Here is a 12,065-nt window from a genome sequence, read left to right on the forward strand (position 1 = left end):
AGCAGGCGCTCTTTAGCAGTTGGGTGACAGAAGCAGCAGCTATTCTATTTTAAGAATTGTAATGTTCTATCCTACACAAGAAATATAGGGCAATTTGCAGTGCCTGCTTATAATGATGGGTTGATTACACAGGAAGAGCAAATTAAGAATCAGTAATGGTCTTTTTTTTTTTTTTTTTTTTTTAATACTCCTGTTATTAACAGAGAAATGACAACTCTACTGCCAATTATGGAACTAAAGCTCTTTGGTTACCTGGGATACGTTTTTCCATCAGGAGTTTCAGAAGATTTGGGGGGAATGTATGTTTGTAATTTCTAGTTCAACTTCCTACCAGAATGCTCCATTTGATAGTGGAAATTCAATTGAGAAGACAGAAAGAATGAGGGGTTTCTACATAGTTTACAGACTTGAACCTGGGATCCGGTGGTTGCTTCAGAAAGGGGAAGTGAACCGCTGAAAGATGCATGGCAGCCACATCCTTTAGAACACAGAACAGAGACCCCATTTGGGGGTCTCACCAGTGTATTCAGTACCTTGTGCTGTGACTCCTTGGGCTTGATCAGTAATATTTTTTGAACACACCTGTGTTCAGAGTACCAGGGTAACTAGGCCAGTAACTGTCTATACCTTTCACCTTTTTTCTAGGTGTTGTCTTTTCCACACAAGAGTCAAATACTATTTAATGGGATCAGACAATAATCAGACAAATCCCTGTAAACCCAAGGTACATTAAAGAGATAAGCAGAAAATAATAAGAAAGATGGGAGAAGTCAAAGGATCTTGAGAAAAACCAATAAGTCCTTGGAGGACAAAATATACAAAACAAGAAAGGGATCACATAATTCCCCCCCACAAAAAGTGCCCAAATCTAACTAGCCAATCTACTTCCTTTATTGTTCTTCCTTGAACATTTATGGAGTACCTACCATGTAGCAGGCATTGTATACTTGGGAAACAGTGAAGAATAAATAGACAAAAACCATTTTCCTGGAATGCCCATTCTGGAGGATGCTGGAAGAGGAAGGGTACATGGCTCCTCTCTTGCCAGGCCCACATCAGGAGCAATGCCCCAAGACTGCTGCCTTCTCTGTCCGCGAATTGACAACAGACTAGCTATTAGTTTCTGGTTAATACTCTTCCAACAATCTTTTAAAGAACTTATTGAGAGGTGATTCAAGATGGTGGGCTACAGGAAGCTTGCATTCCTACCTGCTATGTGGCTCAGGATTCAATCACTGGGAGTGCTGCTCCTCAGGAAGGTAGATAAAAGGGATTTTACTAAAAATATTTGCTGCTTTTTTTCTCATTTTTAAAATGTGGTTATTCTTTCTTGCCTTGTCTTTTGAAGTTTAGGATTTGTTTGCAATTTTTTGTTTTGTTTTTGTTTCTCTTTCTCTCTTTTGCTAAGAGCTAAATTCTGTTGTTATTTCTTTTTCTCTCCATTTACTCTGTTTCTCTTATTTTTTTTTCTCCTGCTTCTTTATAACTATCACCTGCTGTATCTCTTCTTCATTCTCTGTTCACTTTTTGAAATTGTAAACTCTTTCCTACCTTCCTGTCCCATTTGCTTTTCTCTGTATTTTTAACCATCTTTTAGAACTAACTGGTTTATATAACTCCTGCCCCCACCATTTATGCTGTTGCAATTATTATTGCTGTGGGTTATATAGTTGACACCTGTTGTTTGCTTTAATGCTTTAATGCCAGGTCTAGTTTATGGTTACTTATTTCTTTTGCTATTGGCAACTGCTGACCCCACCATTTCTGGTTTTAGTGGCAATTAACATTGTAGCTGTCACAGTGTGAACCAGGTAATTATTATTTTTTAGAATTAATTAATTTTAATTAGTCATATATGACAGCAGAAAGCATTTTGGTTCATTGTACATTTTGATTCACGGTATATTTTAATGCTGTATATTGTTTGCATCAGTTGTTGATATCATTTGTTTCCCCCTAGTATGTGAGGTGCTGGGAACCTACAGGGATACTACAACTTCAAGGGTAGAGACCCTACTGCTGAACTAAACTCAACCAAAAGACAGTGTACTTTGTTCCACACACAAAGTTATGGCACTCAATCTCAGCTACAGTTTAATACAAAGTATAGAAGAGAGAAAACCCCAAACTTACAACTAGGTCCCAAGTAGAAATGGCTAGGGGTGGATCCTCAGGTTTTATTCACAGATATCCACTGCTACAGCAAAAACAGAGAGAATCAACACAAAGGCTGTGGAGACCACCTATGAGGGAGTCTCAACCGAGATCACTTTAAGGCACTTTGGCAAGTGAAGACTGTGCCCTAAAAAGACCCACACATAAGAGTGGAAGAGAAATCCCTCCCAATGAATGCATAAAACACAACATAGGAACACAAGAAATATGAAAAAAATCATAGCACCTCATAAAGTTCATAATTTACTAGCAACTGACCCCAAAGACATTAAAATGGATGAAATATAAGGTAAAGAATTCAAAAGAATATTATAAAAGTGATCAATGAATTCCAAGAGAACACAGAAAAACAGCTGAATGGATTAAGGAAGTTAGTACAGGATATGAATGAGAAATTCAATACAGAGACAGAGATATTGGAAAGGAATCAAATAGAAATCTTGGAAACGAAAGACACAACAAGTCAAATAAAATGTTCAATTGAAATTCTCTCAAATTGAGTAGACCATGCTGAAGACAGAATTTCAGAGCTGGAAGACAAAATGGCCAACTTTGAATATTCAGACACCATTAAAGAAAATAAAAATCAGTAAACATTGTAGAATATACAAGAAATCTGAGACAACATTAAGAGCCCAAAGTTAAGAATCACTGGAATTGAGATGGGTTGTGAGATGCAGGCTAATAAAATGGGTAAACTCTTCAGGAAATAATAACAGAAAAGTTTCAAAAGCTTGAGAATGAGTTGGACATCTAGATACAGAAGATATTCAGAACCCCAAATAAACAGGATCAAAAGAGAACCTTTCCATAACACATTAAAATTAAAGCACCGAACAGAGAGAATAAGGATAGAATTTTAAAAGACTTGAGAGAAAAATGTCAGCTACCTTTGATACCTTGATACCTTCAGTATCAAGCCAATCAGAATTACTTACGATTTCTCAGCACAAACTCTAAAAGCCTGGAGGCCTTGGAATGATATGATTCAAGACCTGAAAGAAAATAACTGTCAACCAAGACTTCTATATCCATCAAAGCTATCCTCCAAATTGAAAGAGAAAATAAAAACCTTCCAAGATAAGCAGAAACAAAAAGAATTTATGACAACTAACCCAGTCCTACAGAACTTACGTAACGGAAACTCCACACAGAAGAAATCAAAAACAAACCCCAGAGTTCACAAATGAACGATCTCATTTGAAGAGTAGATAAGCAAATGATAAACAGGACAAAATTAAACATTAGAAATAGACTGAAATGACAGGAAATTAATAAACATCTCTCTATAATAACATTAAATGGTCTCAATTATCCAGTTAAAAGATTTAGATTGGGAGAATGGATTAAAAACCAAGACCCAATTACATGTTGCTTGCAAGACATGAACCTTACAGGCAAAGACAGCCACAGGCTGAAAATTAAAGAATCAGCAAACATTTTAGAATATACAAAGATGATATACCATACGAATGGAGCCCCCAAACTAACAAGAGTAGCTACTCTTATATCTGATGAAGCAAACTTCAAACCAAAATTACTCCAAGGAGACAAAGAAGGTCATTTCATACTGGTAAGGGGAACAATCCAACAAGAAGATATAACCATAATAAATATGCCCCAAATGTGGGTGAAAGTAGTTACATAAAAGAGGCACTACTCAAATAGAATCTTCAGGTAGAAACCAGCACAATAATACTGGGTGATTTCAACACACCTCTTACCATTGGATAGGTCATCCAGACATAAACTTGGTAAAGATTCTTTGGACTTGAAAAATATTATAATCAAATGATCTTAACAGACATCTATAGAATATTTCATCCTACAACAGCTGAATAAACTTTCTTTTCAGCAGCTCATGGAACCTTCTACAAAACAGACCATATTTTAGACCACAAAGCAACTCTTAGCAAATACAAAAAATTATATAATCCCTTGCATCTTATCAGACCTTAATGGAAAGAAATTAGAAATTAACATGACAAAACTCTACTGAAACTATATAAACACATGGAGATGGAATCATATATTTTTGAAAAATAAATGGGTGATAGGAGAAGTCAAGGGAGAATTAAAAAATTCTTAGACTCAAATGAGAATAGTGATACAACATACCAGAACCTTTGAGGCACTATGTAGGTATTTCTAAGAGGAAAGTTTATAGCTATGAGTGCCTACATAAGAAAATCAGAAATATTCAAAAAAACAACCTAATGATGTGTCTTAAGATCCTTGGGGAGAAAAAACCCAATTTCAAAACCAGTATAAGGAAAAAAAATAATTAAGATCAGAGCTTAATTATCAATGAAATTGAGGCTAGAAAAAAAAAAACAACAACAAAGGATAAATGAAACAAAGAATTGTTTCTTCAAAAGGAGAAACAATATTGATAAGCTGTTAGCCAAACTCACCAAAATAAAAAGCCAGAAGACCCAGATTAATAAAATTAGAGATGCAAAAGAAAAAATCATCACAGACATAACAAAAATACAGTGAATTGAATACTTACATGTCAATAAATTGGAAAATATAGAAAAAATGGATACATTTCTAGACACAACCTGTCAAAATTTAATCAAAAAGATATAGGAAATCTAAATAGACCAATAACCAGAAATGCAATAGAAGCAGTAATAAAAATCTTTTCAACAAAAAAAAAGCCCAGGATCAGATGAATTCTTGGTTAAATTCTACCAGATCTTTAAAGAAAACAAATTCCAATATTCCTCAAATTATTCCATGAAGTAGAAAGAGATAGCACACTTCCAAATTCATCCTATGAAACCATTATCACACTCATACCAAAACCAGATAAGGACACATCAAGGAAAGAAACTATAGATCAATATTATTGATGGAAATTGATGCAAAACCCCTTAATAAAATATTAGCAAATTGCATTCAACAATATATTAAGAAGATTGTATATCACGACCAAGTTGAATTTACCCAGAGATGCAAGGATGTTTTAATATATGCAAATCAATAAATGCAATTCATCACATAAATAAAATTCAGGACAAAAATCACTTAGTCATCTCAATAGATTCAGAGAAAGCCTTTGACAAAATTTAGCTAAGATAAAAACACTGAAGAAACTAAGGATAGAAGGAAACTACCTCAACATCATAAAGGCTATATACAAAAATCTAAAGCCAACCTCATAGTAAATGGGGAAAAATTGATAACATTTCCTTTAACATATGGAACAAGTCAAGGAGTTTACTCTCACCACTTCTATTTAACATAATTCTAGCTAGAGAAATTAGACAATAAAAGGAACAAAAATAAGAAAAAAAAGATGTAAAATTATCACTGTTTGCTGATGTTATGGTCCTATATTTAGAAGATCCAAAAAATTCCACCAAAAGACTGTTTTAGCTAATAAACAAATTTAGTAAAGTAACAGGTTACAAAAGCAACATACAAAAATCAGTATTTTTCCTATATATCAACTGCCTGATGGAAAGAAATCAAGAAAAAAATCCCATTCAAAACACCCTCAATCTAACCAAGGAATTGAAAGACCTCTACAAGGAAAACTATAGAACACTGAAGAAAGATATTGAAGAAAACACTAAAAGATAGAAAGACCTCCCATGCTCATGGATAGGCAGAATTAATATTGTTAAAATGGCCATTCTACCAAAAGCAATATACAGATTCAATGCAATCTCCATCAAAATACTAGTGACCTTCTTCATGGAATAGGAAAACAAACACAAAACAAAACAAACAGTCCTAAAGTTCATTTGGAAGAAGGAAAAATCCAGAATAGCTAAAGCGATTCTAAGCCATAAAAAGCAATGCTGGAGGCATCAAAATCCCTGAATTCAAATTGTACTACAGAGCTACAGTAACAAATGGCATAAAAACAGGCACATAGGCCAATGATACAGAATAGAAGATACAGAGACGAATACCCAGATACAGTCATATGATCCTGGACAAAGGTACCAAAAGCACATTGGAGAAAAGCAGCCTTTGTAACAAATGGTGCTTGGAAAACTGGCTATCCTCATGTAGATGAATGAGGCTAGACCCTTATTTACTATCCTGCACAAAATTCAACTCAAAATGGATCAAAGACCGAGGAATTAACCAGAAAGTATTAAACCCCTAGAAGAAAACATAGGGTCAACACACCAGCATATGGGTGCAGGCAACAACTTCCTCAGTAGAACCCCTAAAGCTCAGGAAATAATGCCAACGGTTAATAAATGGGCCAGCATTAAGTTAAAATGCTTTTTCACAGCAAAGGAAATAATTAAGAATCTGAAGAGAGAACCTACACATGAGCATCTTTGTTAGGTTCCTTTCTGGAAGAGGTTAATATCTAGAATATATTAAAAAAACTTAACACCTATAAAATAAAATAACCAAATTAATAAATGGGCAAATGAATTTAACAGACACTTCTCAAAGGAAGAAAGACAAATGGCCAACAAATGTATGAAAAAAAAATGTTCAACATCCTTAGCAATTAGGTAAATGCAAATTAAAACTACATAGAGACTTCATCCCACACGAGTCAGAATGGCAGTCATCAGGAACAATAATAAATGCTGGAGAGGATGTGGAGAAAAAAAGAACACTTTTACACTGTTGGTGGGATTGTAAATTAGTACAACCATTATGGAAATCAGTACGGAGTTTCCTCAAGAGACTAGGCATGGAGCTACCATATGACATAGCTATGTCACTCCTCAGTATTTATCCTGAATTAAAGTCACTTTACTACAGTGATACATGCATACCTAGGTTTATAGAGCAGCACAATTCACAATAGTTAAACTATGGAACCAGTCTAGGTGTCCATCAGTGGATAAATGGATAAAGAAAATGTGCTATATATACACAGTGGAATTTTATTCAGCCATAAAGAAAAACGATATTATGGCATTTGCAGGGAAATGGATAGAACTAGAGACCATTATGTTAAACGAAATAAGTCCAACTCAGAAGGTTGAAGGTCATATGTTTTCTTTCACATGTGGAAGTTAGAGAGGAAAAAGGAAAAGAAAGGTGGTGGTGGTGGGGAGTCTCATGAAAATCAAAGGGAAATCAGTAGGGGAAAGGGACTGGGGAGAGAGAGGTAGGGAGAGAAGGAGGAATTGCTGGGAAGGGATATTGGTGAAATCATAGTGTTATATTGTGTGTATGCATGAACATGTAACAGCAAGTCACATCATTATGCACCAATAAAACAATGTGGGGGAAAAATCTTACTGAGAATCTTCTCCATTTATGGTATTTCTGTTTTCTAGCATGACACTGTTATATGCTAGGGACATAACATTTTTTAAATGAAAGTCTGTGGAAGGTTTAATATTGTATGAACTTAATGTTCAGACAAATCAGATGAATTTTTCTTGATCAATCGTTTAACTCTGGCATCATAATATTTTAGAAAGAATACATCAATGCCTTGCATACAGGAAATGCAGAACAAATGAATGAACGGTGTCTAAAAGTAGAAACTACTGAGCTGTAGTATTAAATCAGGGTCAAAGGCTTGTGAGATGATTACTCTTTGAATCTCAATGGATGAAAACATCTATTTCCAGCAGTTGCAGAAATTACCCAAGATCCTGTTGTCGGAAAAAAGTGGAGATGGGATTCAAACTCAGGCCTTTGACTTCAGTCGCTTTTAACTCCATGTTATGCTGCCCTCTAGTGGTAACCCCAGAGGGATCTGCCTTCCAGGGAAGTTTTACTGTTATTTTTATGTGATTTCTTCCTCAAAATAGACTTTCAAATAACTTGTCCGTTGGTTTTTATGATAATATTGCCCTATGCTCATTTGGATATATTTAGCTTTCTTCTCATTTCCTTGAGTGATGAAGGATAGCCTTTATTCTCACAGAAATATAATATGTACATTCCCTTCTCAGCTGCAGGGCTGACCTGAAAATGAGGTCAGGCAGGCAGCTTTTTGTGCATATAGAATGTAAGGAGTGCCAGGAGGCCCTCCCTACCCAGGAAATGTCCTTCCCTCACATCCTGATGCTTAAAATTCCAACACGCTTCTGTTTCTAGCCATGTAATTTTTCACAATGAAATACATCAGGGATAAAAGACATTGTAAGCTAAGCATCCTGCCAGCATGCTTGTTTTCTTTTAACCACCAATCCTTTACTGAGTAGGTGTTTTTGGAAGTGGACTCCAGTTGGGTACTCAGAATACTAGAGATTTAAAGCTAATTAAGAAGTGATTTCTGATCTCAGGAAGGTTTGATTTGGGAAGCAGATAAATGCAAAGGAAACACAATATACTGTTTTAGATGCCAGGATGCAGGCATTTATAAAGTGCAGGGAAATTCAAAAAGGGAGGAATGTACTGGTTCTAGTTTGAAATGTGAGAGCATATATTGGTTAAGCCTGAAGACCTTCACACTTTAGTAAGAATGTATTGTAAAGACTTTTGTTTCAGGAGGCATTCTTTGGTGATAGGAAAAGGTTTGGAGTGAGTATGAATTCATGCACATATTATAGAAGAAGAGAGAAAACAGTAATCAGAAAAAAATTCCTTTCGAAGTTGAGCTAGCTCAGTAATGGAAACATTGAACACCCAGTTGTGTAAGCAGCTCACAGGTTATTCATGTCAACTTTCTTCCTTTCACCCCTCACAAAGTCTAGCTGATTATATCTCCTACATCTCTTGTCCATGGAGATACTTTTTAACTCCATTGGGCTCATCGCAGCCTAACCTACCAGCTTCTCATGCTCGGACATTGTATTTGCTCTGCTTGAGACCACTCTCGTCTAAGTCCACCCGTGTCCATCCTACGTCCATCTGATGATACCAATCCACTCAATGCCTTCACACTGCTATTAGGGTAAGAAACAAAATTCCTAAACATCTAGTAGACCCTACCTGACCTGACTCTAATTGACACTGTTACCTTTCTCTGAGACTATTCTCCTCTTTACTCTCAGACACACCTGTATTAGGTGTGATTTTAGAATATTATTCTGCTTCACTCCTATAGAAGATTTCTACCAATGGTCCCATCTTCACCAATCTGTCCACATTCTTTCCCACACAGCACTTCAGTGCCCTCCTACTCATGGTGACATGTAATTGCCTGGCTCTGAGTTCAGCCAAGTGACTTGCTTTGGCCAATAAAATTAGACAATGTTCAGAGCTCAGGCCCTAGAGCCCTTACGTGTTTCTGCTTGTTCCCATGAACCTCTCCCTTTTCTGTGAGAGGAATATGGTCCTAGGGAAAGGATGAGGGACATCTGGAATAGAAATATACAACTGAGCCCAGCCTAGATAAAGTGAGCCCAGTGGACAATTGGATTTATGGGAAATGATAGCATTTAAGTGTTTTGGGATTGTTTGTTATGTAGCAATAGCTAACTGATACTCTAGACACAATGATTTGCATTTTCTTGGGGCTTGGTAAATATTTTCTATCTTTATTCTTCATATTAAACTTTTCTATTTTGGCAAATCAGGGTCAAAGACTGTATAGATTTATGAATAGCAAACTGTGGCTTGAGGATTGAGTCTTAGTAATAAAACAGTGGGTAATTCCCCCACGACTCATCTGTGGCTTTCCAAACATAACAAGGGCTTTCTTTCCAATCCCATAAACTGGATGGATTAAATTGGGCATAGATCTTTCCATTCCTGCTATAGAAATTTTTCATCCCTGAGAGGGATAGCAACTCTGCTGCTACAACCTGAAGGTCGCACTGAATGTTCAGAGCTGGTTTCTGAAATGACACAATCCACTTGCATTTTAGATAAGGGCAGAGTCTGTCATAATAGGCATTTTAAAGGTCAGGCTAGAATCAAGCAGGACATCTTGTTCCTTTAATCCTTGTCCTTTGAATTTCTCTCTGAAGAAACTATTGAATATTTCTGCCTTTTCCATTTTCTCTACCCAGACGAAAACTATTACTTAAATGGATGCTAATGAAGTCACAGGGCCAAGACATTGACAACTCAAAATGAAAACTATGAGTGCCTGTGATGTCTATCATACCCTGCACTCAAAGAGATGGCAAAATGCTGTGCCCTCAAAGGAGACTCCTGAACTCAAGACTCTTGCACCTTGTACTCCTGCATGATGGGTGAAGAGTGACTTGGGTGTTGATTACTACATCATCATCCGGTCAGAACAGAAATAAAGTTGTAAAAGAAAATGGTGCACAGGTGTCATGGCATGGGAGACAACCAATGTATACACACCTGGATTGCTGCAGTTCTTCTCCCTGAAATAAAATTTAAAAGTCTTTGTTTTAGTCTTGCTTGAACCCATCCAATATTTCAAAACAGACCTTTTTTCTGGGGTGAGGGGGCGTGGAACCAGGGATTAAACTTGGGGGCACTCGACCACTAAGCCACATCCCCAGCCCTATTTTGTATTTTATTTAGAGACAGGTCTCACTGACTTGCTTAGTGCCTCACTTTTGCTGAGGCTGGCTTTGAATTTGAGATCCTCCTGCCTCAGCCTCCTGAGCTGCTAGGATTATAGGTATGCGCCACTGTGCCTGGCTGAAAGCGGACTTCTTGAAGAAAAAAACCTATAAACTCTCTCAGTTAAAATGTTCTGGATTTGGAGGGTGGGGGGATGAGGGGACAGGGAATAAGGAATTTGAATAATTAGCTCTTTCTCCTCTTTTAAATCAGCCTTGCTCTGTCTTCAAATGGTGTTTTGCAAAAGGACCACCACCGCTACCCAATCAGTGCCTGACAGACCACAGTTAGCCTCACCTCAGAGTGCCTTCAAGGGCACAGGAGAAGGTGAATTAGGCTAGACATTCATTTTCCTTCCTCCAAATGTGACACCTCTTTTACTTGAGAGCCAATGCTTCTAAAGGGTGTGTCTGTCCCCTCAGCCATGTCTTCCTGTGCTGTCTCCCATCCTGGGGCCCCTTGATCCTTGGGGGAGTGGGCAACCCTGAGACCTATTTTGCTAGGCAGGAGGCTTAGAGCTGAGTTACCTGAGGTCTTGGGGACCCTGCAGTGGGGCTGGGCGTTGAGTGGCCTTCTTGCCCTGGAAGAGAGGCCCAGTGAGGAAACCCCTCATTGATGGGCCGAAATGCAAGAAGGACATGTTCATCAGGGGTTCTGGTTTGGGACTTGAAGGAGTCAGCTGTGCTGAGGGTACCTTCGGGATCGGAAAGCAGTCCTGAGCGGGGTCTCAGGGGTGATAGGGAAGGTGAAGAATCTCTTGGGCTTCCAGGTAGACTCTTGGAAAGGTGACCTGGGGAGCCTGTAGGATTTCTCCAGCTTCTCTGGGTGGACACATCCAAGACATCTTGGTGAGGTGGCGAGATGAAAGACCCCCGGCTACTGCCCCTTAATCTCCTCAAGGTGGGAGAGGTGGAGATGCGGCCGGGGGCTTGCCGGTCAAACTGGAGAAGGTTCCCCTGGTTCTCACAGAGCTTCTTTGACGGGTTCCAGGGCCCCTGAGGAGAGGTCCCACAGCCCTGGGGCTGCATCTCAGGACAAGAAGACTCTGTTCTCCCCACAAAACTAAGAGGACCGACTGATGGAAGCTTCCAGGACACACAGTCTGGGTTGCTGTTCTCTGGAGCACAGTGGGGTTGCTGAGTTTCCAAATCCAAGAGCCACCCTTCCTCTGGCACTTCTTGGTCCTTTCCCAGAGGACAGTCACAGGCTGGTGGCTGCATCTCCCGTGGGGAGGAGCAGATGGTGGAATCTGAAGTAAATGAGGAGACTGAGGTGAGGACAAAGGTTTCTGAAACTTCAAGGAAAACTTCTAGCTCTTCAGAAGAGATAAGTAGAGCCTAGTTCACATTAGCATCCTTTACTGAGGATAATGAGCATAATGAGGATAATGTGATTCGAGCTGCCATATCTAAATAGTCTACTGAAATCCATTTACTGTCTGCTTAACATTTCTTCTC

The 12,065-nt window shown here is 38.2% G+C and overlaps 1 protein-coding gene across 1 annotated transcript; it reads right to left on the bottom strand.

The window, feature by feature from the left end:
• Positions 1-11,120: 11,120 nt before the first annotated feature.
• On the bottom strand, positions 11,121-11,828 carry LOC139705071 (pleckstrin homology domain-containing family G member 7-like). Its single transcript, XM_071609270.1, has one exon. It carries the CDS (start codon positions 11,826-11,828, stop codon positions 11,121-11,123), a length of 708 nt encoding a protein of 235 aa, XP_071465371.1.
• Positions 11,829-12,065: the final 237 nt, after the last annotated feature.

The sequence above is a fragment of the Marmota flaviventris genome, chromosome 3 (genome assembly GCF_047511675.1).
Source record: "Marmota flaviventris isolate mMarFla1 chromosome 3, mMarFla1.hap1, whole genome shotgun sequence".
Taxonomy (NCBI): domain Eukaryota; kingdom Metazoa; phylum Chordata; class Mammalia; order Rodentia; family Sciuridae; genus Marmota; species Marmota flaviventris.

Excerpts from the sequence above, each read along its gene's own strand:
- LOC139705071 (XM_071609270.1), bottom strand. The coding sequence starts at position 11,828 with ATGCAGCCACCAGCCTGTGACTGTCCTCTGGGAAAGGACCAAGAAGTG.